General features: G+C 33.1%; 1 protein-coding gene across 3 annotated transcripts in view; it reads left to right on the top strand.

Moving 5' to 3' along the window:
* The window catches only part of LOC149083349 (uncharacterized), a 148,463-nt gene extending 129,084 nt beyond the window's left edge, over nucleotides 1-19,379 (top strand). For all 3 annotated transcript variants that reach the window (XM_089236597.1, XM_089236598.1, XM_089236599.1), the window contains exons 25-28: nucleotides 1,258-1,945; nucleotides 10,434-10,618; nucleotides 15,303-15,521; nucleotides 18,610-19,379. In XM_089236597.1, the coding sequence (XP_089092723.1) occupies nucleotides 1,258-1,945; nucleotides 10,434-10,618; nucleotides 15,303-15,521; nucleotides 18,610-19,097 (1,580 nt within the window). In that variant the 3' untranslated portion in view covers nucleotides 19,098-19,379. The remainder of the gene's footprint in view (nucleotides 1-1,257; nucleotides 1,946-10,433; nucleotides 10,619-15,302; nucleotides 15,522-18,609) is intronic.
* Nucleotides 19,380-24,172: the final 4,793 nt, after the last annotated feature.

Genomic DNA, 24,172 nt, shown 5'->3' with positions numbered 1-24,172 from the left:
CGTACAAAATGTTCCACCTATTGCCTATGACATAATTTTGCATTAACCAATTTGTACTATCAATAATTTATATAACTGTCAACGTCTAGAGCAAATATCCACCATAAAATACCTTGGTATTTATATTTATCGAAATTTAAAATGGCTTTCGCATTCTAATTATTTAAAAGCAAAACTCTGTTTCATTATTTACAAATTGTACAATCTGAAACCTTATGTAAACCTATCTTTTTTGTTAACGTATTATCATTCAGTGTTCCAATCACACTTACTTTATGGTCTGTCACTGTGGGGTAGTGATTATCTTACCACTAATGCTCCCTTAATTTCCTTACAAAAAAAGCTATTAGAATTTTGATAGGAAATTACATCAATCCTTCAAATGAACTTCTACATCTAAATATCCTACCCTTAGGGCATTTATATTTTTTTAGATCCATACTTATAATCAAGAAAAAACAGTTTGCTTTGCCTTTGAAAAATATTCTCAAAAACATTTTAGCTTCCTCATTCCTAAATTTTATAATGGCCTTCCAAATGATCTTACACAGCCATCTGCATTTTTGATTTTCAAAAACTTCTTAAACAATACTTATTTCAAATAGTCAATATTGAAAACTACTTTTGATTTTGTCCTCAAATTCACATTCTTCTTTGCTACAGATTGACTTCCCATTCCAACTGGTTAATTTCTCAATTAAAATTCCCTTGTTGTCAACTCTGTTGTACTATTTCAAATCATATTATATAAATTCATGTTGATTTATAGATTTTTTTTATTTGAGTAATAAAGCACCCCCTGCCCGTTGCATCATTATATTGTATTTTATATATAACTTATGTATTATATGTGTGTGTATATTTTGATTTTTTATTTCATCATTTTTTTCCTCTCCAAAATTACTAAACACTGTAATATATTTTATATTGTCAATTGTTAGTGTTTATAAATTAACTTCATTGTAACAACCAGTATGGGACCTAGGTGTCTCCTTGGTAGTTTTCATTAATCAAATGTAATATTTTTATTAACCTTATATTAATTAATAAATTGATTTGATTTTTTTTCCCGTTTGTCTTCATTTAGTCCTCCACTAACTTTACAAAAGTGTAAAACTGTTCATTCTTTATAGTAAAATGACCAGATGCTTTTAAATGCTTGTTACGTAGCTCATTAAAAAAAACAGCTATAAAATTTTTAATAATATTTTTTATATTTTGTATTGGTTGTATTTGTATAATACCATTTTTTTTTAGGTGTTTATCCTATGAAGCCTAGACGTCACCCAATAATAGTAATAAGTTTTCAATCATCTACCAAAAAACAAGATATTCTTTTGGCTCACCAGAAAGCAATGGAACCATCTCAGTTAAAATCATTTCAATCTCAAACAAAACAAGCTGTTCCACAGCAGTCTAATGTTGAGAGTGTGAAAGATAGCAATTCTTGTGTTCCACAAAAAAGAAAAGTAATCGAAGACATACAGGTAAAATCATCTGAAATCGAAATTTCTTCTCAGAACGAGAAATTCCCTCCTGTGAAACGGAAGAAGCAAGGTAACACAAATGATGCTGATGCACCTGCAACAACTTTACATGTCATTGCAAGCCCTGTTCAGAAGTCCCAACTTTGTCCTCTTGTGCCAACACCATCCAAACTTCCTAAGTTATCATCAGCTAATACTTCAAAGAATTCTGTGCTTAAAGTGAGCAAGTCACTGATATCTAAGAAGCCTAGCAAAAGGCCTATATCAAAAATCATTGAAAAAAAGGACAAGATAATACAAGAAAATAATCATGACAGTGGATTTTCGGATGTGTCAGAAAATAATGAAAAAGTTCCCAAAGTTAGGAAGAGAAATGTTTGCCCTTATGTTTTTCTGAAATTGGAGCGTCCCACCAAGTGTATAGAGTGTGGCACAAACATGGATGATAGACATTTTTTGTAAGTATATTCAATAGATCTTCAAACAGTCACACAAGGCAAAAACAGAGTTAGCTACAGCTATATACAGGGTATCCTATAAGTGCTAATGTGGCCTTTATCTCATCAACTGTCTGTCATAGAGGTATGATTCCAATGTTAAAATTGCTGAAAAGGCATCAAAAAATTACCTTGTACTAGTTTTGAGAGTGAGAATACAGTGCATGACAAAACAAAACAATCAAAAGTTTTTATACGGTCTCGTTGTCCCCTAACTTCCAATTAGAAAGTTGTTGCCCTGTATTCCCTGAGGCCAACAGAAAAAGTTCCATATTGCTAAGTGCTATATTTGCTAAGATATTTGAATTAAAAAATTGGAGGAAAGCTATGAGAGAATAGCAAAAACTAACAGACAACATGCTCCTTTCTCTCATTTATTCTGTCCTTTCCCAACTTTTCTCCAATTTTTAAATTCGAGTATCTTCGCAAATATTGCATTTAAAAACTTAGATTTTTTCAGCCTAAGGAAAAACAAGGCAACAACTTCTAATAAGAAGTTAGAGTACAAAAGAACCATATACAAAAATTTAGATTTTTTATTTTGTTACACACTATATTTTCACTCAATACTGGTGCAGGGTAATTTTTGAATGCTTTTTGAGCATTTATTGAATTGAAATGCATTAGCACTTACAGGACACTCTGTAGATATGGGTTATTCTCACGAAACTGGCCTAAATTGTGTCCCCAGCAGTTTACACTGTATTTGGCCCAGAACTTTTTCTTTGTCACTTTCTATTTATATTATAGTTTCTGACAAGTCCTCACTTTACTTAGTTTTCTTAATTAATAAATTTTGAAATTTGCTTGAACAAATTTTCATTTCTTAAGGAAATGAAATTTTGTTGGCTGTCCCCAGCCCATTTTAAAATTATAAAATGATTACTTTCTATCTTAAAACAAAAATATATTCTTATTTTCAATAATATAGATTTTTAGGATCAGTATATTTTCTTATTTCTTTATTTCTTTTTTTATAATTTTAAGTATTTTTTATCAATAGTTTATAGTCAAATAAAAATTTTCCCCAGCTTTTTCCTCCCATTTGTGACATTGAAAAAAAACATAGGTGACCGTTAGTGTGTTGCAAGAGGTGAATGAATCAAATTTTGTGTTGAAAAGTTGAAGAAGAATGTAGCCTTCACTTGAACTTTCTTTTAAATCAATTATAAAATCGTAAATTAATTCAAAAATTATATTTATTCAGGAAAAATGAGGCGAGTGTTTTTATTAAATGCCCTCTTGGCTATGTTTTGTGTGAGAAATATGTAATCGAAAATTATTCTCACTTTACCGCATATTTCAGTTTAGAGAGTTCTATTATTTCTGAAAAACTCATGTTTTAAACATGTATAGTTTTTTGTCAGTGTTGCAAAACATGTAAAAATATCTTTCTCCTGACATTAAGGGACTAGAAGGAATATTATTGGGGGATAAAAATCCAGATTTTTTGATTGCAACATCAAGCTGAAATGATGTTTCATCTCTGATTACTTTGTTAAGTGTTGTTCTCGTGAAATTGACAAAAAGGAGCATGAAACACAAATAAAAAAGAAATAACGCAATTGACGGGAAAAAAAACCAACTGTTCAGAGTATTAGTGGTTGTTCAAAATAAAGATGAGTATCCAAAATAGGTAGAACATGTTGCAAATGTCATACATAAATATCAAATTTAGTACTCAAATAGTTAAATATGACATATCATTTTGCCTTACCTTATAAAATTATTAAACTTAATTTTTTTTCCATGAACTTTGAACAGACTTGACTGCTGACTATTTAATTTATCAGCAGGTAAAATCCCAGAATCCCTAAGAATTTTTTCTTTGACATTTATTTTTGATAATTTTTTTTCACTTTTTGCCCATTTTCATGAGAATGGCCCATATAAACAGTGAAAAGCCTCTGTAACGATATTCATGTATATTACTTTCTGGTCCTGATAAATTTTCAGTGTTAATATATTTAATCTAGAACACAATACGTGAATACTTTTTTTCAGTCCCTTGAATATCATTATGTGTATGAATATGTGAGTGCAACTTAGATATAGTTACAGTAATGTGTAAAATACTAATTGGGGGAAACTTGAAAATTTGTATATGGCACTCAATCCAAAAAATGCCAAGTACCATAATTCTTTCCTGTAATCTGTGACGCTGATCCCAAAAGCATAATCTTTTGCATTGTTCTGCAACAGCTGATTGGAAATGTTCTGCAGTAAGAATTCTCATAATAGTATTTTCTACACTTTTTTGAAATGCTTCCAGGTTGTTTTGCATTAGCACCAATTGTTCTGCGAGGTACATTGCAGATTTTCTGTTTTGGGACAGCATAATTTGCACATGCAAATTTTATTCCCACCTCTCAGAACAAAACTTGCAGCTGTCTTAAATCTACGCTAAGAAACCAAGATTTTTTTTTGTAGTTTGTAAGCAAAACATTGCTGCAATTAAATTTTGTTTCTCTGTTTTATATCAAAAAGGAAATGTATTTATTAACCAGCAGGGTTGTTTGGTTTAAACCACGGTTTAAATCTTGGTTTTAACCAAGTGGTTTTTTTCAAAAAATCAAATAAAAGTTGCCTAAATATCATTTTTTTCCTTGAAAAATATCATATTGGTTCATTATTAGCCAAAATGTTTCATTTTTACCACATTTTATATCCTTGGGGTACATTCTGATGGTATATCTTTAAATGACATAAGATTTTATAAAAGTCTCATAAAAGTGGCCAGAATATATATATATTTCATATGAAGTATCTTAGTCATTTAAAGTTATATATAAAAGCCAAAATTTCTCATTTTTACAACGTTTTCTAACCTTTGGCTACATTGTGATGCTCTATCTTTAGCAAATTCATGAATAAGGATTGCATCACACATCTAAATGTAGTGGTGTATTATCTCACAGGGTTTCTTTTTCCCTTCACAAAGTAGCAGCTACAGTAGTGACACCATCATGCTAGGGGCAGGTGGTCCTATAATCCAATAAAGACACCAGCTGTCCTTAAAGGACAAAGACTAGTGTACTAGTTGTTACATTACCTCACATACATTTTCATTTTCTTTCCCATAAGAAGTAGCACATCTCCTACTGTATATCTCCCAGTCTTAATATTCAATAGTTGTTTTTTTTTTATACTTTCACACACACACACACACACTGTTAAGCCCAGTTAATCAAGGTTCTACTGTATAGTAGTAACAGATTTATGAAAAATAATCAGCTATATACAGGGTGATTATAATTTAAGTTTTGATTCCAAAACTATACAATAAGTACTGATCAGAATGACTTGAAAATTTGCATGGATACTCCTGAAGCAATGGAAGTTTCTTTCGCAAAATAAAAAAAAGTGCAAAATGTGCAAGTAGATGATGCTGTACTTGGCCAGTAGTATAATCTATTTTGTGCAACCACATCATTTTGGCACTTCCACAGCATCAGTGTCTGGATAGAACTTCTATCAAAAACCCGGGTAAAAAACCAAAAAACCGGGTTTTTTGGTTTTTTTTACCAACCCTGTTAACCAGTAATATTTTTATAAAATTCAACTACCTTCCTGTATTAGCAGTTTATGATAGTCTCTGCTGAATGCCGCTGTGGTGGTCGAGTGGTTATAGTGCCGGACTCGAGATGCGAGGATCCGGGTTCGAACCCCACAGTGGTGGTCGGCTGAAGTTGGTTTTCTGTGGTTCCCAACTTCAAGGCGCAAATGCGAGCCGATCTCCCCGTTAAAAAGTCTCGCCACAGAGAGCAACAGTCCTACAACGGTAAATCATTCAACCATAACACTTCACTCATAGTTAGTAAAACTGGGGACAGATTACAACACTACACATAACAAGCATTACACAGAAACAAACTTTACGTCAGGTTGCACTACACGTACAATCACATTCCCGCATGTACCGATTCGTTGGGGGGTTCCGCGGGGGGGGGGCATGTGTGGTGTAGCAGTAGTAGGTAGGGGCTTGGGGATCCATGATGTTCTTAAGTCAGCCACCTCGTTGGGCAATTTGCCTGTTGTGGCGTTGTATTTGTATTTGTATTTGAATAACGCCACTCTGATATATTTACCATCACTTTTATGATGCAAGTAGGGATGCACAAGCTGCTCCGAAACAGTTCTGTTGCTACAAGGTGCGGCAAAGTATCGATTCTCTGCGCATTTGTGGTAATTCCGGTTTGTGGTGCAGGCTATTTTGAAAGGGCAGGCAGGTTTTCTGATTCTGACAGCACACAGATCAAGAGGGGTGTGATCGCCCTCCCAAGAGCCGAATAATAATAATATGAAAAAAATTGGTCTGGCCTGTAAAATACAGGATGATCGAATGAACCTACACAAAATAGATCGTCCCTCCAGACATATTCCCCTGTATCTGTGCCTGTCCAATAGTCTGTGCCAGTTAGAGTAAGAAAACGGGTGCTTCTGAAAATCTCCTTGCAGTTTACACACCATCTACTGGGTTCACCTCCCTGTGGTGGTCGGAATCAAAAAATCTTGCGCTATGTGTATACTCTCAAACGATGATTTCGGCTCTCATAAGCAATGTTCCCTCTAAATTTTATTTTACCCAGCTCTGATTGTTTTTTGTCTGCGCGGTATGAAAAATAATGCAGTCTGTAAAGAAATTGGCTTATTCTTGAACATTCTATTTGGACAGCATTTTCTTCTGACGCAAATCGCTGTTTGTCACGATGACTGGTTGGGTACTAGCGTATATTCTATGTAGAACAAGGTACTTGATCACTTACATCTCGCTCTGTTTAAGGGGCCATTCAAGTATTACGTAAGCAAATTTTTAGCCATTTTTGACCCCCTCCCCGCCTTGTCAGCAAAGTTTCGTCATCAGCTCTGCCCCTCTGAATCCTAACTCATATTTTCATAAAGTGTGGTTGATGACCGCAGGGTTCCCAGCAACCTGGAAAGTCAGGGAATCGGAAAACGGTCAGGGAAAGTCAGGGAAAATATGAAATATTTGTCAAAAGTCAGGGAAAATTCTAAATACTTGGGAAAAGTCAGGGAAAATTCTAAATACTTGGGAAAAGTCAGGGAAAATTCTAAATACTTGGGAAAAGTCAGGGAAAATTCTAAATACTTGGGATAAGTCAGGGAAAATTTGAAGGAGAAAAAATCAGAGGATAAATCTACATTCAAATGGTTTACCTTCACTTTTTTTTCATGGAAGATTATTTTTCAGATCCCTAGGGAGAGGAAAAAAATCCTTATCAGCGTTTTCCTCCAGATCCCCTACTGAGAGATGTCTTATCAGTTGAAGGGTGGGATTTTACAATGTTGGCCAAGAAACAATCTGCCCTCTGAGTAAATAGATAAAGGGATCTAAAGTGGAGAGACCCTCCTTTTTTTTTTTCCATTGTTGAAAGCAATACCAGCTCTTAACTTCTTTTCTATTTCTTCTGAAAAAACATTTTCTTGTTTTTTTTCCTGCCTGTGGGTAGAGAACCTTTAGGCCCATTTCACACTGAGCGGACGTGGGTCCAAATTCCAGATCCGCATGCCCTTTCACACGAGCACTAAAGTTCTCAAAAATCTCCAGTTTGAAATTTGTGCATAAAAACTTTTTTTTCCCAATTTTTGTAATTATTTTTCTCCTTCACCACTGATTCAGTGCTCATAGGCAGCCTAGAGCTATTCTTTAGTGGTTTAATCTAGAGGCCCCATAGAATAATCTTAATAGTTTAATCGTAACATAAAGATGCCTTTTCAGTTTGATCGTCACAATTAGTCAATGGTAGAATATATCTCAAAATATTTTCACACACAAAAGGTTTTGAAAAAAAAATCTAAGATCTGTCTTTTTGGAAAATATGAAAAAAAATTCCAAAAACACATCCAATGATGTTCCAAAAAAAAAAAAAATCAGGAGATATCAAAGACTTTGCAAGTAGAAAAAGGGGGAGGGGTGGAGACTTTCAAAATGTCTGTGCTTAGAAATATTCACATCACAATTCTGTGTTAAGCCCGGATTACACTATAAAAATTTTATAATTTTTTTACAAATGCAACCAATAAGCTGAACTGTTGCATTTTCTCGAATGTAACCGATCAATTTATTGGTTGCTTTTTTTCAAGTTTTATGAAATAACTTTCATAAACCTTTTAGAGTGAAATCCCATCCTTAGATTAGTCACTTCTGAAATATAAAATTTCAATTTTTTTTTAAGTTTATAGATTCAATAGGCCTATCATGTAAAGTAAGTATATATGTAGGTATTGGGGGTGGTGTGAAAGGGCCCTTAACCTTTATATGTTGAAGAATGATTTGAATTCAATTATCTCTGTGAAATTTCCAAGGAAATTAGTGTTGTGTGCAAGATCATATACACAGTTTGATTTTGTAAGGAGTGGTGTTGGCGGCAAAATATTAGCATCTGTCTGTAATGTGCTTTTCAATGGTATATTACCGTGAAATGCTATACAGTCGCCCCACCCCGTATTTGCGGTTCCTGTATTTGTCGTTTTTTTCCTTCATTGGATTTTTTCCTCAGCAATTGTCATTTACATGTTTTGTTTACAAAATTTGAGTTGTGCCTGTTTAGGATGGCTCATTTGTCTAGTGCTATTTAATAATGGATAATGGCTATTTAATAATAATCTAGTGCTATTAATAATTTGGATAATGCTCCGAAAATACAAAAAAAAAAGTTTACAAAAAAAATTAGATATATTGACTATGCTTGGCGAAAGTAAGTCAGTTGCTGCTTTGGCTCACCACCAGATGATTTTCATGATATAGATCTCTCTATGGTGCGTTCTTCACATGGAAAATTAGTAGAGGAAGTCTTGTCAACATACTCCAACATACTTGATGATATGAAGAAGAAACGGCAAACAGAAATTACAATGTTCTTTCAGAAAACATCACCAACAATCAATTGCTGCATCCTTGTTTACATTCCCTTATAATTTTGCGTTACCCTGCTCTTCTCGTGATGTTCAATAAACAAGATAAACAAAAAATCTATGGTTTCAGTTATTTGCAATTTCCCATATTTTCCCCACCCCCAGAATGTAACCCCCACAAATACGGGGGAGGGGATCGACTGTAATTTAGAGCATAGTTTCCTAACCTTTTTTGTCCCATCTCACCCCCTTAAGAAATTTTTTTCTCCCATCGCCCTCAACGCAATCTAACCCATAGGATCCTATGTTATACTTGTAGCTTCTACCGCTCCCTTCCATCGCCCCCAAGGGGGCGTTAACGCCCACGTTGGGAATCACTGATTTAGTGATATTAGATTGTTTAGAATTATATATGCGTGTCAGTGTATGCGCATTTGGTCAGGAAAAGTCGTGGAAATGATCAAGCGGATTTTGCTGGGAACCCTGCATAAGCATTATCCAACCCCCTCCCCTCCCCTCCCCTCCCCCCTTGTCATCAAATGTCACCAATTGGAACCCTCCCCCCCCCCCCCGATGATGACGTAATACTTGAATGACACGTAAGCTCTTATTTGAACCCACTATTGCTTTGCTTCGCAATGCAGCAGGGCCAGTATGGACCCAAGTGTATTCAGGAGTTTTTCATGCGTAGGAAGCATTCTCCGTGGGCACCCCAGCAGAGCTTGTCTCGAAAAAATGTCGTAGGTGCCAAAGGAGCTCGGATACAACAAAAACATTGGTTGGGGGGGGGGGTCTAGGCAGGCTTACAATTTGTCAGACAACCAGGGCAGTGTCCCGGGACCCTGGACTGAATGGGGACCCTACAGAAAATGTACATTTATTTTACATAATCTTTCATAACCCTTTCAAGGAGAGCTCCAAGGAAAAATCGGCTCTGGGTCCCCAAGAAGGCATGCTATGACCTTGGTCTAGGGGTGCCAGACTGGAAATACAGCCTGGAAGGGTGTATGCAATGATGGATTGCATTGAACGTTCATGAATTATTTGAGAGCCTCGATTTTCTCTCAAAGTTGCTTGGGGAGGAGTCTTATTGCTTATGTGGCCTGAGCTCGTAATTTCCAGTGCTCTTGTGGGTATTGTATTTAAATGTACATAGAATGTTTTTTGGAAATTGAAAATATAGTAATAAATTTTTTTCTGCTATATGTTGTTGGCAAGGCTGAAATTCTTTCTTTAGCTTTAAGCATGCATGTGTATGTTTTGAAGGAAAAAAAGTCAAATAATTGAATTTTTCATTTCCGTATTGCATGCTTTGGCAGTGACTGATACTTCAGAAAAATTTTAAATAAACTTTAATTTGTGAAGAAAATTTATTTAGAATTATCTGTTCTAGTCGTTTTTGGCAAAACATTTAGCATTTTAGGGAAGAATTGTCCGTTATTTTGCAGATATAGTCTGTTTTTACTGCTGCTCCATTTTCAAAATTTCTGCTCCAAAAGTGATTGGATGAGTGATTAATTCACATATTTTTAATATCAATTATTAAATTGTATTAAATCATTCTATTTTGTAGGAAAAAGCTTGAGTGCTATTGTAAATATACTACTCATTGTGTAAAGGCATTTGTAAATCACCAAGTTCAACTGCATTCAATTCTGAAAGAAAAACCTAAATTAAACCTTGGACTAAGAATACCAGTTCATGAGAAAAAGTGTAAGTGCGTGTGCGGCTTCTCTACAAGGAACGGTGATCGCCTTGGTAAGTTCCCATAAAGCATGATAATTCTTCAATTGTGATTTGAATGATATTGATAAATGAAAATTATTCATTCATATCTAATATAGTATGAGGCAGTGCTGGACAAATCACCATAAATTTTACATGTCGACTGAAAATAATACATATCTAAATGAATATTTTATATACTAGTATATGACATGTGGGTGAGGAAAAAATGTCAGATCAAAATTTTTACATTTTCGGGCAATAGGTTCCACCCCCCTGGTATGAGGCACACTTTTTTCTAGCTGCTTTTGTACAGGAGAAAATACCAATTTCTGATGCTTTCTAGGAATTTGTTCAGTTGTGTGTAATTGATGTATGTATGAGACCCTGGTTTTCATTTTAATCCTGAACAATCAGTAACAGTATTTCAATAATTGAATATCTCTCCCTCTAGAAAAGAACAGAGTCATAGGTGGAGATAGCTTGAAACACTGGAGTTGAGGGGTTGATAATGTTAGTTCATATATATGCATATACATTAGATCAGTTGACTTCGGAATTGACGCTGTCCTCCGCAGCATCAAATTACTTATAAACACGGCCATATATATCCGTTAGCTGCTAAAATAGAAACCGTCCCAAGTTATTTAATATGAATTTTTTACATTAAAGTTGATCAAAGTACAGGGTGTTTGGATCAGTTTTCCCTATTTCCAAATAGTGATTAGAAATCAGTAATGTCGCATAAGGGGATGTCATGATCACACTTTCTCTTTCTTTCCCCATAGCGAAACTACAAACCACATGCTTACACACATAGATATATCAAGAAAGCAACACACACACGCACACACGTTTGAATTTTTTCCTAAGCAGGAATCCTCTAAAAAAACAAAAAACTATATCGCACACTTATCTGGACGTATATTAATAATAATAAAATATCAGTACTCTATGTTACGCACTTGCATGGCTTTATTGTAGAATTACACTCAACATATATGACCTTGAAATATTGATAGGACATTGCAAAAATAATCATGATACTTCACCTTCATTTAGAGAATTAAAAGTTAATTTTATTCATGGATATCCCTAATTGAGGTACATTGCGCAAATAACTCAATATAGAATATACACGAATGAGGGCACTCTCACAGTACACAGGATTTATACAAAAAAGGTCATTCATAATAATAACAAAATTTTTATCAACTCACCCATCATCACCTTTCACTGGCGAATAGCCGTAGAGCTTGAGGTAACCCTGGGAAACATCGTCAGGGTTTATTTTCTGTTTTTCGAGAGAATGTGTTAAACATTTCAACACATGACTTACCCCCATGAAACCCTCATCACTCTCTGCTGGAAAATGTGGTCAGTACTAACTTTATATCGATTTAAAACTCTCCTAATTGGTTGAGCATCATCGCCTAACAACAACAAGGGTGCTGATTAGTTCAGAGGCACGTTTTTAAAAACGTGACTTTGCCTATTGTTTGTCTCAGGTGATGTGATCATGTTGCGCAATCTTGTACGTATCTCAATATAAGAAAAATGCATCATAGAATTCCATAGCTGCCAAGTCTCCCGAATTTTCCGGGAATCTCCCGAATTTTAGCTTCATCCCTCGACCTCCCGAAAAGTTCTTAAATCTCCCGAAATTTTACGAAAATCAAAAAAATCCCTCTAATTGTCCCTAAAAATTCTCTACTTCATTAAAAAAAATCCCTGCTTATGAAAACAATCCTTAAGGAATTTCTTGTGGGGCATGAAGCCTCTTTTTTTTTCCTCCTTTCGAAATGATTTCAAACGTCATATAAATGGGGAAATTCCCCATTTTACAAACCCTCTGATGGTAACAAGAAAGTTGTTTGTCTTATCGTGCAGGGAAATAGCTTAGCAGCCAATAGTCCTGGATAATAATTGATTATAGTGACTCGCATATGGTCAAAATTTCTTTTGTTGAAGTTACGTATGTGCGATATAACAAAACATGAATACTGATAAGCAAAAACATAGTTAATAAATTTTCAAGATACTTATTCCGATGAATTTCCTTTCATCAAACGTTCCAGAAGAGGGCCGACTTTTTCTTTTTTGTACAAGTTGTGTTACTGACATAAACATCGGTCATGGTGGAAAGACTGACATCATCACCCATGTGAAATGAAAAAAAACATCAAGCAAGTGTCTCAAGAGTCAGTGTTCTTCAAAAATTGACACTTTTTCCCTTCATCTTCCGATGATTTTGGGGTCATTCGCGCAGAATGTTTGTTCACAGCGTTTCTGATTGAACACAGTATTTATTTATTTTTTTAGATCACCATTTTGAAGTTTTGGCGTCCAATTTCACTTGTTTTTTGCGTAGAGATTTTATTCCCAAGGGTTTAACTTCCATGTGTGTAAAATCCCTATTTTAATTAGACTTCAGTTTTTTCGAGTAGGGATTTTATTCCCCAACGCTTTAACTTTTATGTGTGGAAAATCCCTATTTCATTTAGAAAAATCCCTTTCGTATTTATTAGGGAGTGGTTTTAGCATAAAATACGGGTTCGCGCGAAAATCTCCCGAATTTTAATTTTCAAAAGTTGGCAGCTATGGAATTCCTGCAGGGGGGGGGGACTTTTTTGTTGCTTTTGTGATAATTTTTTTTTTTTTTTTTTGTGTTGCTTTCCTGATATATCTATGTGTGTGAGAGTGTGGTTTCACTATGGGGGAAGAGAGAGAGTGTGTGTGTGTTCATGACAGTGTCGATGTTAGAAAAACTTTTGAATATACATAAATGAAAGTGTGTAACACAAAATAAAAAAAAATTTTAATTTAAAAATAAAAATTCTAAATTTGTACAGTCTCCTTGTCCTCTAACCTCCAGTTAGGAAGTTGTTGCCCTGTCTTTTCTGAGCAAAAAAAAAAAATCCCATGTTTTTAACCAATATTCACTTCTCCGAAAATTGGAGAAAAGTTGGGAAATAACAGCAAAAACTAACAGACAACACTCCTTTCCTTCATTTATGCTATCCTTATAACTTTTCTCAGATTTTTTTAATTTGAATATCTCAGCAAATATCACAGTTATAAACATTTTTTATTTATTTTTTTTTTATTTTGTGATGCACTGTATTTTCACTCTCAAAACAGGTACAGGGTAATTTTTGAACACTTTTTCAGCATTTTTTAAATTTGAATTTTATATATTAAACCATACCTCTACAACAAACGGTTGATGAGATAAAGGCTGCATTATCACTTACAGGACACCCTGTGTACTTAATCATTCCTACCCTTCCAACTTCTTGTAAACTGTAAGAACTGATTAAAATAGGGTTGTTTGATCTGGACACGCTGTATTCAATTTGGTGTCAAAATAATGTGAGTTGATCTTTCTTGAGTTGTAATTTTTGGCCCCTTTTTTTAGAGAAAATTTCACTATTTAAATATGACGCTTTCACCAAATGGCTGTTAGTCGATTACTGAAAATAAAATAATAGTGCAAACAACTGAAAAAGAATGCTACACTAGCATTTATGGGTTGAAAGTCGGAAACCCTTAATTATGCTTGTAAAAGCTTCTTTCAAAGCAAAACATCATTATTATTGAGTGAAGTAACCTTGGTTTACAATACTGAAAATGTTAATCATATTGCTTATAAGTATATTTACATTCAGTCATGAATGTATCTGCAGGTCAATCGTTGACTTCATATGGCAGCCTTAACAAATATTCTTACCTTTTGCTCACAACAAACTTAGTTAGTCAATTTTCTGTAAATTTTAGGTCTTTATCTGATTTACCTGGTTTGCATTATAGATTTGAAAAATTATAACACTTTTCATAATTTTTGTATTGTGCATATGTGGGTTTTTCTCTGATAAAACATTGAAAAAAAATGATCAACTCAAATATTTGATGAAGGGAGCAACAGTGTTGCAAGATGTTGTATGGACATGCATGCATGCATTTCTACTTAGAACAATAGATGAGCTTTTGTCTTGTATTCAAACCACCTTTATGGAATCTTCTACAGACAGAAGCTGATTATATCATCTTTACAGTAAGCTGCTAGCAAGGGTTCTATACTTTCATTTTACCAATTCCCTTTCATTGTAGTTTAATGGTCAAATAGTGTGTAGAAGCGATTCCAATAAATAAACTATACTAGGTTTCTTATTTACAGCTATGTAATTTGTTTTAGATTTAAGATTAGAAACGTTTTGCTCTTTTTTGGTGTGATAAGTTGCCAAAAAGAATCGGTCAAAAGCATTGGCACGATTGAACATTTTGCAACCAGTTTGTGTATAAAGAAAAGTGTGGAATCAAGTATCGTTTTAGATGTAGTCATCCAATTGATTCTTTGTCCAATATCCAGACTCCCTAAGTGATCACATTAAGCAGCTTGCTCTGTATTAAATAACACTTCAGTTCTTCGATATGCTTTATGACTATTTAGATAAACTGATTTTTTTTTGTAATGAAAAATAATATCTTGAAACAAAGTCTTCATATATATCACATTCAATTAATTTTCTCATTAGTATTGCAATAAGGGGATAAGTTTATTCATGAATTTTTTTTAACTCTGGATTTTCAGCTGTTATTTTCCAATGCTCTATAAAAGCACTGAAGAGAAATCTTTCTCTTATTCTCTTCAATTTGCCTCAAATTTTTATGTAATCTCAATTTTAAATTTGTTGCATTGCATTATATTTATTTAAAGCCACCCACATGAGAAGGAAGAATCACCACAGGATTCAAATGCCTTTACCACCATTAGTTCAGAAGCAAGATACTTTGCCACCTTCTTCTGTTGTGGTTTCATCAGGAGTTAGTCCAGAAATTTATCCATCTGCTGCAAAACTGACACAAAACATTCAAGCTGTAGATAGTATGTCTACTCATTCTTCATCTCAGATACATTCTTTGGTTCCAGTTTCAAGTAAGATAACTATAATTCCTATCTAGCTAGAAAAATAGAAAATCTTTGAATATCTGTTATTTCAATGATAAGCTTAATATTATCATCCTTTTGCAAGAACTTGAAAAATGTTAAATTTTGAGAGAGAGAGAGAAGAAACATTAAAAAAAAAAAAATTAGAATAGGCATGTGTTTAAATTAAAGATTTCACGGTACAGAAATCTTAGCCATGTGCATCACCGAAATTTGATCTTCAACATTTTGTAATGTATTGAAACAAATTTTAATATCTGGAATCATTTATTTTTTTTTTTTAAATGATCCTGATCGAAAACCTATTTTTTTCCTCATTATTTCAGTGTTGATAGATTTCTGTGATAGTATAATTTTGTATTTAATTCCATCTTAGTAGGATTTCTATGTTTAAACATTTCAATTTTGGTGCCACTCAAATCAGCTTTCAGCTGAGCTTGCAGAAATTAAATCAATCATTTGTATTCCAATTCTGGTTTCATTACTTTTATAAACAATCTCAGACCTGCCAATTCTCCGGATTTAGGCAGAAGACTCTGGATTTTCCATCCTGCCTCCTGCTCTCCGGATTTGTTAAAATTTCTCTGGATTTTCGCAGAAAATTAGATTTCACACTAGCTTTTACGTCGTCGTTAGGGAAAACACCCATAGAGGACAGCCGTGGTCATTTCCATCGAGCAGCTGTAAAAAATGTCTTGGTAGCCGCGTTTGAGCAACTGGCAAAGCACAACAAACTAATTTTAAAAATTATATTGGAATGTAAATTGGAATGTTTTCCATAAATTAAAAATTTACTGATTATATTTTATTGTGTGGTGTATATCCCTTTCTTTGAAAGAGGTTATGCCAGAATGAATTTCTAGGAAAATTTATTCGTGGAAGGAAAATGTGAAACTAAAAATATAATGCTACTGCAATAAAGTGGAAGTGAACATGAATTACGCAAGTTCACTAACTCAATGATGTACCCAGACAAGATACCTATTGAGCTATTGAAAGGGACAAAGTACATATAAGGGAGAAATATAAGAAAATAAGTCATAAATTTTGTCTTAATAGTTCATGGTAAATAATGGTTGACATTTTCTAAATTAGATGTATAATTGGTAAAAGTGTTAAAAAGATTGATTCCTTAAGTAATATTAAAAAACAATATACAGGTATGATCGTTAAATTTTATTGCCTGTATTATGACAATGAAAGTCTTTCACAATTTCCATTTTTTAATATTTATTTAAATAATAAATTTCATAATTAAAATTCAATTATTTAAAATTACTAGTAATTTCATTTTAAATTAAAAAATCAATTTTATTCATGATTGGGATAAGTTTTAAGAAAATTGATGTTTGGCTATCAAATTTTTGGTATTTGGTCAAATCACTATTCGTCCCATCCCTAGCTTTTACACCATTCCACTGTGGAATTTGGGGGGGGGGGTAGTGGAAAGAAACCAAATAACTAAAATGAGGAAGACAAACCTCAGCTGACTCTTTGTGACACAACATTGTTTAGACACACATTACTATAAAAGTACAACAGTACATTCCAAGTTGGTTCAAGGCATATTAAAACAGATATTTTATTCAATACCTAAAGCTCAATTGATAAGTTAAATCTCTGAAGTTTTTGCAAAAATCTTGTGTAATATGCTAGGATGTAATGGTATAATTGTATATGAGTTCTAAATAGACCAGGAAAATCAAAAAGGCAATTTCCAAACTTAGTTAATTTGAGGTCCCAAGTCCGTGGAAAAAAGTTGAATATCCAAAATTGAAATTATACAATTAACCTATCCGAGATCCATGAAATGGGTACAAATTGCAATTTAATAATTAATATTCACATAGTATAATAATTACAATTATATTAAAATTTTATCTGATCATCAGTTATGTAATTTTTAAAAATTTTAATAATTGATAAATTATAATGATTGATCTCTCAACTGCTACATAATTCCACTTTTCTGGAATCAGCATCACTGTAGAATTTCTCGACCATGTTTAAAACTTGATTTACGGAAACAGTTCATGATCATCAGTTTAAACCTGTTTCCCAAATTTTGCTTATCAGTCAATGCTATCAAGGAAATATACTTTCATTAATGTATTACAATTTGTGCTTTCCTATGCTTTCTATACTCTTAATGACAATAAGAAGTATTAGATTTTGAATGGTACAACTTGATACATAGGTTGAGCAACACATAATTTGTATCGATTGGTACATATTCTCGATGCACTTCAGCTGAACAGTGTTAAAATGAGCATTAAATTATCAAAGAAAAATTTGACACAAACAAATTTTAACTTTGCGGATTAACGTTTTGGTATTTTTCTTTACTGACAATTTATATTTGAAATAGCCCACTTGTCATTCAAACACCTTTATTGGACTTGTTTTTCCACACAGATAGGTTTTTTAATGAAATTATGAGTTTTGCCGGTTTCCAATCAGCAATGGCAATTCTTTTTTACCTGAGTTAAAATAAATTCAACTTGAAAAGCAAATAAAATTCTGACATATTTTTTAGGTGCTGTTTGGGGTGCCATTTTCAAAGAAATAAGTGTACTCTATTTTGTTTTATAAAAGTATATCATAAAACATAGGTTTAACTGGTTTAACTTCAGAACTGACTCAACGTTTCTTTATACTTGTTTTGTCACACACTTTCTTTTTCCTAACTGAATTTGCTCATTCAAAAGCCATGATTTTTCCCTCCAACTTTGACTTGTCTAAATCATTCTGAAAAAAACTCTAATGAAACAAGAAGTTTTAGTATTAAAAAGGAAACAAAAAAAATCTATAAAAGTTTAAATTAAACAAGTTTTATTTTATGTATTATTCCCATAGAATTTTTTTTTTTTAATTTCTTGCATGAAATTATTTTACTTGAACTGGTTTCAAATAGATCTTTTTATATTTTTTTATTGGGTAATTATCACTACTGTATATTTGAAATCAAGTTTTTTCCTGGTATCTATTAAATTTATTTTCATTAGTTATTGTATTTAAATCTTGTGTACAAGACTGACAAAATAATGGTTTTTAATTTTCTTTTACTTTTCTCTAGATAACTCACTGAAAGTGGCAACTTTACCTCAGTCTCTTCCTAACATGTGCCTAGACATTTCATCACAGTCAAGTCGTAGCCCATATATAGCTTTTTCGAGTGGAATAAATGACATTCTCACTCCTTCACCGTTTTTGATCCATAGTGTTCCCAGTCAAAATGCTGTGGTGCCATACTATTCCAGGGAAAGAGACTTTTCATCATCATCATCTGATCAATCAGCACTGGGTTTATCAGCTCTTAATAATTTTGTCAGTATGCACAATTCCAAAAATAATTTTGTGATTAGACAAAATGCAAGGACACATGAAACAAATAATATGTCATCAAGTGCTTTAGGTTCTGCAAATATCTCTGGCATGAATAATTTTACATCTCATAGCCAACAAAACATTTTATCGAATAATGGTGGTAGTGAGCAAAGATGGGATGCAGTTAGTGTAGCAAACTTTTATAATGTTTTAGAGAACATGAAGACTGAAAAGTGAAAAAATTAAAATATTTGTCTCATTTGCTTCTCAATATATGATGGTGCGAGGTGTTTCATGTGGCTTATAAATTAATTTTTACGGTTTTATGCTTTGTTGTTCATGAAATTATATGTTTCTTGTCAGATTTTCTCAGCGTGTTATATGTATTTAAAAAAAGATAAAGAACAAAAAGAGGGCTCTAATATAGTAGTGAAAGCAATTATGTCAGTATATTCTTTTTTGCAATGAAGTAAAATATAACTAGTAATAGATCTTGTGTAATAAATCACATTGAATTTTTGATCAACAGGTTTGTGGATTCATATTCTTGTTCAAGGTATTGTTTGTGTAGTAGTTTGAAACCAGCTTCATTCTGAACAAGATCCTATTCTAATTAGTCCAGTGAAATAACAATAGCATGTATGAGGAAAAATGAATAGATGTGTCTGAGCTTATACAGAGATTTAAGTCCCTTCAGCTTTGACATAATCCTCACGTTGAAAGAACCCCCAGGCAGTAGACTCACATGTATGTATTCTGAGTCTCCAATAAATAAATGAATACCATCACTTGAAAAATACCAATCTTTGTATATTGGAGTATGTAGAATACTTTACAGATTTTCGCAAAATAAATTTCCTCAAGAGGCAATATTTTGACGTATGACTAATTTACACAGAATCTAGAGAATCATAGTCTTATTTCACACTGCCATTCCTCTCCTTTTTTTCTTTTCCCTTTTTTAATGTCAAATATTGATTTGGCACACTTGTAAAAACAATTTTTGATGATAAAATGTTAAGAATAATAAAACTGTTCAAGTTTTTGCACTGGTTAATTTTTTCCCCAATTTCAAAAAATATTTTGGTAAAGCCCTTTCTAGACCTTAAATAGTGCAATATATGAATGATATGCAAAGTCATAAGTTAAAACCAACTTTTTGAGAATAAACCATTCAACCCCATCTTCGCAGCAGAGACCAGTAGACTCTTTTTCAAGTTGACCTCTTTGCAATATCTACTTTATCACACACCTATTACGGTCATATATCGCTATACAGCAATTTTGAACCAGTGGAGTTAGGTGGGAAATTAAGGCGCCATCTATCGGTGGTCACCCCAGGTCCAGTAGGTAAAGAACTTGTTTCTGATGTTCTTTGGTTGGATTTGAACCTGTGGACTTTGATTGTAGCCTTCATAGTGGAAGACTAGCATCTTACCACTACGCTACTTTGCAACATCTAGGAAAAGGTAGCTTTCCTTGAATGAACCATAAGAGCATAAAAAACAAGGCCCTCAGACTGATCAAAAGCAGGTTTGGCACTGCGCTGGGACTGGGTGAGACAGTCAAAGCATTTAATATATACAGGGATACCCCAAAATTACCTGATAGATGGGACAGATGATAAGCACGTACATCGAATTTGCATAAGTTGGCCGGGGGGTGGGGGGGGGGGTTACAATCATACATACAAATGTATATAAATTTGAGTTAATTAGAACCAAAATTCAGAAAAACACCTTCCTCTTGATGAAAACAACAAACAAAACTATACCAATTCCAGCTCAATGTACTAAATGGAAAGAAAAAAAAGTTATTTCAACACTGATGGCTTAATAAAATCTAACTTGCCTTGTGAATGGAGTCCAATTCTTGAAAATTTATGTAATTCCCTAAAACCTGTGCAAACAAATATCATGAGTAGTGTGTGTTGAATGTTTTGATATCACCTTAATCTATCAATAAAAATCAGCTACTTGTATGTGGAGGCAAGGAAACAACTTCCACCTTGAAGGTTGAAATTAAGAGTTGCAGACTCATAATCACTAATTAGAATCACATTGAACAGAGATTTTCTTTTAAAGAGTGGCAATAACATTAGACTTCAGGTCTCAAACTGTGACCAATCTGTAAAAACAGCAGATGCCATATAAGCTTTGAGGTTCCCGAAAAATCACTGCAGCTTTTATCCTTAAAAGGCTTCCATAACTTGTACTATAGCCTCTCAAAAATATGCGTAGTTTCTTTGTTACATATGGCATTCTGATGGACTAAATAATTATTATTTGATTAATAATAATGTTTGAATGTAACCTGTAACTGTGTTTGAATTTTTAGAAGGTGCATTTTTTGCAGAAAATCGTGTAATTTATTTATGTCAGTTGGGGTACTGCTGTATTTTCTTTTTTTTCTCTCATATTATCACTGTTACTGTTTGTTGAAACTATGCGAATGCAAAATTTTACTTTAGAAATATTTCCTATATGGTATTTTTAAAAGTTTATTTTATTGTTACCATATACTGGCGTGCTGGGAAACCATGAGGGAGACCAGCATGCCAGAATACCTGTATTTTCCAGCGTGCCATAGAATTCGAGTCAAAGATTCCATAAAAATAAATAATTTAAGTACCTTTGCTCTAAGAGTCGATTGAAATGGCTGACTTGAAGCTTGTCTGTTCTCTGCATTTTAGGATGCTTTCTGTTTTACAAACTAACCTAGATGTTGGTCAAATTTCATGTTTTTATTCGATATCTGAAATCTTAGTTTATTGCAAATGTCAATTGATTGATAATATTGCCGATAATTAGGTTAGAGTGATAAGTAAATGTTTAATTTTCATTATTGTCATTAAATTCTTGAACAAAACATGATTGATACAGTGACAACTATTATTTTTTTCTTTTTGTGTATTTACTCAGTATTTAACATAGATTGATATCGTTCTTCTGAATGTATCATATGATTCTTATGGAAACGCTCTTAACCTTTGCATGCCGAGAATAGACCAGACTCTAACATTCCAAAAGCTTGTCTTCCCCATTTTTTACAGCATGCCATCGAATACGGTATAAAGAAGTAAAAAAATAATTTTGGCTTATCATTGTGTAAATTAAGAAAGAATTGCTCAAACTATTATTTTTTTACATCAAATATTTTAATATTCTGAGAAAAATTCAGTCAAAATTTGTTCTTGGTCAGCATGATTTTCAGTGTCTTGTTGACAGCAGTCACAAATGAAAGAACTATCTTGAAATGATTATGGAAAATAATAAATTATGTGTTCATTTCTTTCCTATCCTTGGTTCCCTTTATGTTTGACCATGTCCTGTGAAAGTGCTAATTGAAAATGCTGCTATACATGCATCGGTATCTAAGTATCAATAAAACTCCTTAGACTGGCCATATTCACATTTATTTATTTATACAATATTGTTCGCTCTGGGGCCTATACAAGAAGATGCGATTGAAAGTGACAGATATTGTTTGATATTGGACAAAAAACTAGTGATAAAAAAATATTGGGGAAGTTTATTCCATTCACCAATGGTATGAGGAAAGAAGCTGTATTTAAGGCAGTCAGTAGAAGCAAAAATAGGTTTTAATTTAAGGGAATGGTCAAGTCTTCTGGACATGTAGGATAGTGTGTCTAGAATACCAGAAGTATCAAAGTTGAAATCACCATGGAAAATCTTATATAACAGGGCTAATCGAGAAATGAGACGACAAGTAAAATAAAGTAAAATATTTTTATTTTTTATTTGAAATACAAGCTACAGGTTTAGACCCAATTACAGCTTGCAGTAAAAATAAAAATTAGCACAGAATAAAAAATATGACTACACACAAAAGACAAATAAAAAGTAACGAAAATTATGCAAAATACAAAAACTCTACACGAAGATACATACAATGCAATCACAGTAAAAATCTTCTAAAGTCTGTAACAGACAAATGAAAAATATCCAGATGTCGAGGAAGCTCATTATAAATCTGTTTACATCACAGTAACTACCAATATTAGTATGGAATGATTTGACAGGAAATAAGTAATTAGATCTTGTATTGTGGCACTTAATATTGAAACAGATTTCGTTAAGAATGGGTATGCAATTTGGTTAGTCAACAATTTCTTGAAAAAAATAATGAGCAAGTGATCTCTGTGTTTTTTATAAACTAATGACATTGAAACTGTTTTGTAGATGAGTGGCAGATAGAATATTGTTATAAGGACCATGTTTTTTGAAATATAAATACTTTAGAAAATTGTTTTGAATAATTTCAAGACTCGTGGCAAGCATGAAATGGGTTCCAGATGATTGAACCATATTCTAGTTTGGATCTTATAAACGTATCAAAAAGGGGTATTAAAGTACTACTGTCATTGAAATCTCTCAACGTTCTTCTAAGCAAGCCAAGTTTTTTATATGACACAGAACAAAGATTTCTAATGTGATCAGCAAAGTTAAAATTAGTACTATAAATAACACACAAATCGGTCGCAGAGGTTCTTCTAAGCAATTGGCTATTATTAATGTTATACGCAAAAAAGATTTGATTCTTTTTGTGAGTGAATGAAAGAACAAAACATTTATCAATATTGAGATTAAGTCTATTAAGTAAACACCATTCGTGAAGTAAAGACAACTCATTTTGTAGGCAATAACATACATCAATACAATCAATACTTTTAAAAATCTTCAAATCATCAGCAAAGAGTAGACAAAATAACAATGGGCGTAGGAAAGATCCCTGAGGTACACCAGAACTAGCAACAAAACCTTGGCTTAAATTGGATTTAATAGGATATTATTAAATAGGATACTTACAAGACTTGAGTAAGTAGGAAATGAACCAATTCACTAAGTCAGTTAAAACCGATTTTCCAAATTTTTCTAATTAGAATTCCATGATCGATAAGTAGAGAGAGGGAGGAGATTAACTTTATTTTTAAGGTCGGACATGGAAACAAAAGATGACCAGCAGTCATGGGCAAATCGGGTGGATTTATTTTATATCGATTCAAGTTTGTCTATATTACTGGAGGTGTAGGGGTCCTGCAGCGTAAAAAGGAAGGGAGAGATATAAGTTTGGTAGCAGAGTAAACACGTATAATTATTTCTAAAAATAGGTTATCAGATGATATGGTATATTTCTCTGTCGTTCGTATCAATTTAAATTAGTGTCAATTTTTTTCTCCTAACTGTAGTTACTGAAAAGAAACCATTGAAGAATTATTAACTCAAGGAAACAATACGTGGCAAAACTTGCAGATGAATTTTATCCTTTTTATTGCATCATACCCAATACAT

This window comes from Pholcus phalangioides, unplaced genomic scaffold, assembly GCF_987345545.1.
Source record: "Pholcus phalangioides strain wild (caught in Gottingen) unplaced genomic scaffold, Ppha-v1.0 ptg000009l_1, whole genome shotgun sequence".
Lineage (NCBI taxonomy): Eukaryota > Metazoa > Arthropoda > Arachnida > Araneae > Pholcidae > Pholcus > Pholcus phalangioides.
Note: the sequence above shows the minus strand (reverse complement) of the source record. Positions and strands in the feature narration are given on the sequence as shown.